General features: G+C 39.1%; 1 protein-coding gene across 1 annotated transcript; it reads left to right on the top strand.

Moving 5' to 3' along the window:
- Positions 1–1382: 1382 nt before the first annotated feature.
- On the top strand, positions 1383–2300 carry LOC139124406 (amine sulfotransferase-like). Its single transcript, XM_070690540.1, has one exon. It carries the CDS (start codon positions 1383–1385, stop codon positions 2298–2300), a length of 918 nt encoding a protein of 305 aa, XP_070546641.1.
- Positions 2301–4572: the final 2272 nt, after the last annotated feature.

Below are 4572 nucleotides of genomic sequence, written 5' to 3'. Positions count from 1 at the left end.
AACAACAAGTTGCCCTTGTAACGAAGTAGGAGCTGCAACTGTTGGTAATATTTTGAATACGTCTATGAATTGTATCAAATACATTTTCTTGGTGTCTCTTTACAACATGCTGAACAACACAATATTCAGTTTGTCAACAAAGTCTGTTTGTCTAAATATTGGTGATAATTGAAATAGATTTCAGACTGAAAGTTATTTGTCAATGATACAAATGCACAGTACACGTAGGCTGTGTTGGCAAGCTGAATACTGGACAGCTCAACAAAGGGAGTAGAACAAGAACGCAGTTGTATAAATTGAACTAACATATTGATAAAATACGAAGTTAGTACAGCTATTCAGGCTATTGTCCTGCTACTGCCTACGGGCTGTGTCACTGTCACTGCATACCCGCAGTGACAGTGATAGCTCTGACGTCTGATGTACTTTAAGAAGAGTTTGGGTCATAGGACACTCAATTGACAGTGAAACATAAATGTAGCTGTACACAAGATCAGGCCAGAGAGCAACACATAGAAGACTAGGAGACTCAGCAATTACCATGGATTTTTGAATTATGGCATATGAGAATAATAAATATTGGAGAAAAAAGATGGAGTCACCGAACTTGATCTTATACAAATCTTCGATGAAAAGTCACATTTTTTCTCAAAATCATTTAAAACCAATATATAAAACCATTCATTTGAAGTTCATGCAATCTCTGGTCGGGTTAGATTGATAAATCTAAAATGTCCACTGATGCACTTAAAAATGAACGAATTGAAGATCTTGCTTTTAATGTATGGCTCTACAACCTGCTGATAAGAGGTACTGTCCAACATCTGCGTGCAGAGCTAGGCAATACATGTTTTCTTTTACTATGCGTGCATTCCTAATAAATATGCTATGATATAATAATGGGGGGCTTGAAAATTTTTGATCATATAGATGGGGTGGACTTGAAAATTTTTTAGGGTAACACGATTGAACTAATTGGGATAATTGGATGGTGAATAATGTCGATATAATCTGCAAATGTAATCTCATCTGCTTTCCTTTTTAAGTTAAACACTTGTTTTTATGAGTAATTTGTAATATCGCAACATTCAGCTATGCAGCACCAAATTACGATTTGGAGAAACTTGCCAAATATAAAGATCCAATTATCCCAAATTAGTTCCAATTGTGTTGGGTATTGAAGTATTGAAGGGGGTCTGAAAAAATAAGATTTTATTCACGATTCCTTTAGCCCTCTTACCATTTTTTGAACGCAGCCTAAATATTCACCTTTTCTCCCAGCCTACTGATAACTTTTTAACTTTGACCGCCCGCTGAAAAACTGCGCACGAACAGCTTTGTTGGTGACACCTGTCCTACAGTCATTATCTCTACATCACGCCATGGCGAAGGAGTGGTCTGGTTTCTTCTACCGCGATTGCTATTTCCAGAATTGTGTTCACAACATCGAAACTGTAAAATCTAATCCCATGGACCAGTGGGATATCAGGCCAGACGACGTTGTTGTTCTGACGTACCCGAAGTCAGGTACATTTTGGATGTTGAATTTGCTTAGCAGTTTGTACACCGACCTGAATCTGTTGTTACCGGCTACCAAGAAGGTTGTCAGGCTTGACCAATTTTACGAAGACGCTGACGATGTACCTGGAAGTTATGGTAAACACACAATTGCTATGAAAGAATCGTTACACGCCATGCCTTCACCACGTTTGTTCTTTTGTCATCTGCCATTCCAGTTGTTTCCAAGGGCTTGGCAAGACGTTGAGAAGAAATGCAAAATTATTTATATCGCAAGAAACCCAAAAGATGTCTGTGTGTCTTACTACCATTATATGCAGGGTATACCTTGGGCCGGCATGGATTTGAACTGGGATGAGTGGGTCCGTGCCTTCGTGGATGGCAAAGTGTGGTATGGATCGTGGTTGGATCACGTGTTAGGATGGAGACGCTTTGGTCTGGAAGACAATGTACTTCATGTGACATTTGAAGATATGAAGAAAGATTCGAAGTTTGTCTTGGCCAGAGTGGCCGATTTTTTGAATCGACCGAAGTCAGATGAAGAACTCGATGACGTTGTGAAAAAGTGTAGTTTTGCGTCAATGAGTCAAGGTGTCGGATTCTACAGACGAGTTTCGTCGATGGGAGATGAACATTCTTTTTTAAACAGTGTACAGCATCTACGCAAAGGTCAAGTTGGTGATTGGAAAAATCATTTCCTCGTTTCACAGAACGAATTTTTTGATCGAGAAATAACTGTTAAAGCAGAAAAATATGGTCAGAAGTTTGTTTACCACATGTAGTACTAGGGTCAGTAGGGCACTTGCACTGGGCACCTATTCTAAACAATAAGGGAGCCGTCATTATTTACGGCCTGGGGGTCGGAGGAATTGCTCTAGAAACTCCAAAATTTCGAGTACCCCCCCTGCCAACCATGACGTGTTTGATTAACCTCCTCTCTGCTACAGAAATTTTGAGTGACCCCCCCAAAAAAAGAAAATTGGGAAAGTTAAATATCTATACAGTAAAATGGATTGCTGCTGCGACAGGCCCTGCACAGACCCTGATTAAACCCTGTGGTACAGGTCTGTGTTGGAAAGAGGTTCCATTGCAGTGACAGGGGCTGATGTACAGGTCTGTATGAAGTGCTCTCAGACTGATGACATGCAGTGTTCTCCGTTGGGTTTTTTGACAAGAGGGTGAAGATGTGGTGCAAAAGCACCACAAGCGACCACGCAACTGGGGAGGTCACGAGTGTCCCCCTCCTGCCGTTGGAGCTTTTCAAAAAAAATAGAGATTAAAATGATGTTATTTGGTTGCACTTGGGGAGTATTTTTTTCAGATTATTTTTGTATAAAAGACTCAAAGGAACAGAGATCTGAGACAGTATTCAAAAAAAACTTATATTCCAGTTCACTGATTTCAATGAAGATTACAGTTTTTGAAAACGAAAAAATAGCGACAGACATACATTTATTTACATTTATTATTTATTATTATTTTCCTGCAATAAAAGATTGGTTTGTTGTCAAGGCATTCCATTGGTTTTAAACTTTATAGAATCAGAATTAGCTTGCTTTACACATTTTCCCCTATCGGTAACCTATACCTTGTGTAGAATATAGAAAGCAGACGTTTCTCATGAATGGTCAGGCAAGTATATCAATCTTTAACAAGGAAATACTGAAAAATGTACTCAGTACTAGCCTCTAACAGAAGGCTTGACACATCGAATAGCTGATTATTCTCGCCTGGAGATCACAATAACGTGAAACACATTGTGTAATGGGATTTTAGTTTCTACTTGAAACCACCTGTATTATGATATATATATATATATATATATATATATATATATATATATATATATTTATATATATATATATATATATATATATATATATATGTGTGTGTGTGTGTGTGTGTGTGTGTGTGTGTGTGTGTGTGTGTGTACATATACTGGGTATGAACATACACATCTCAAGCATACATATTGTATTAATTCATAGCTTCACTAAATGCTTCAGTACATATCAACAAAAATGAGTAGCCCCCCTTCTTGTTCTCCACTTTTGAGCAACCCCCCCTTGTAGCTTTCGATTTTTTGAGTGACCCCCCCCCTCAGATTCCTCCGACCCCGCCCCCAGGCAATAAATAATGACGGCTCCCTAAGCGACTTCACTTCAAGGTCGTTTACAAATTGTCCATCATCGGATATGCGATATCACAGGCACTCGACACAATGCAAGCAAACCGTCACTGATGCAACTTGTAAGAATAATCCTACTGGTTGCATCAGTGACGGTTTGCTTGCATTGAGTTGAATGCCTGTGATATCGCATATCCGTCGCTTGATGATCATTATGCATAGTGTCTATGAAAGACGTGCCTTGATACATGCGTCCTGAGCTTTCACTAAACTAGTCCATTACTTTCGGTGTGACAATGAGTAGGCTGTTAATGAGTGAAAATTTCATGGGCAGTACAGGCATAGGAAGAGTACGGCCACATTTACCGCGCATGAACTTTGGCCCGACGTAATCTTTATGAAACGTGGACGTTCGACCCCCATTGTTTTTCTCGTCGACGACTTTTGGTCCCACTGAAACAGTTATTTTGTAAGTGTTGTGCCCCACAGATTTTAGATCTGGTATTATGTTGTAGATTTTTGACATCAGCATCTTGCCAGAAACATAGACTATCGCCCCCCCCCCTCCTCAATTCAATGCAACATGTTCTTTGAAATTGTTCGTATTGTCAAGGGTACATGTACACCCTGACCCAAAAACACCTTCACTAAATTCTGGACTGAGAGTTCCTACGAACAAAATCATAATCTCCAGGATTGAACATGTCCATCAACTTACATGTCCACCACCACTAATAACAAACAAATGAAAATAAAACTCTACTTGTAAGTTGTATTCTTTTTACTTTGCTAGATATTAGCATCAGTCTGAAGTCACTTGAGGTCATTCGGGCGAGAATTATAGTAGAATAATATATATTCTAGTTCTTTTGTTACAGAGATATACAGCTTTGGTGGTTTTGCAACTTGTCACTTACTCATTTCGT

The sequence above is a fragment of the Ptychodera flava genome, assembly GCF_041260155.1.
Source record: "Ptychodera flava strain L36383 chromosome 23 unlocalized genomic scaffold, AS_Pfla_20210202 Scaffold_24__1_contigs__length_23054250_pilon, whole genome shotgun sequence".
In the NCBI taxonomy this organism is placed as follows: domain Eukaryota; kingdom Metazoa; phylum Hemichordata; class Enteropneusta; family Ptychoderidae; genus Ptychodera; species Ptychodera flava.
The sequence above is the reverse complement of the archived record's forward strand: the minus strand, read 5'-3'. Positions and strand labels throughout refer to the sequence as shown.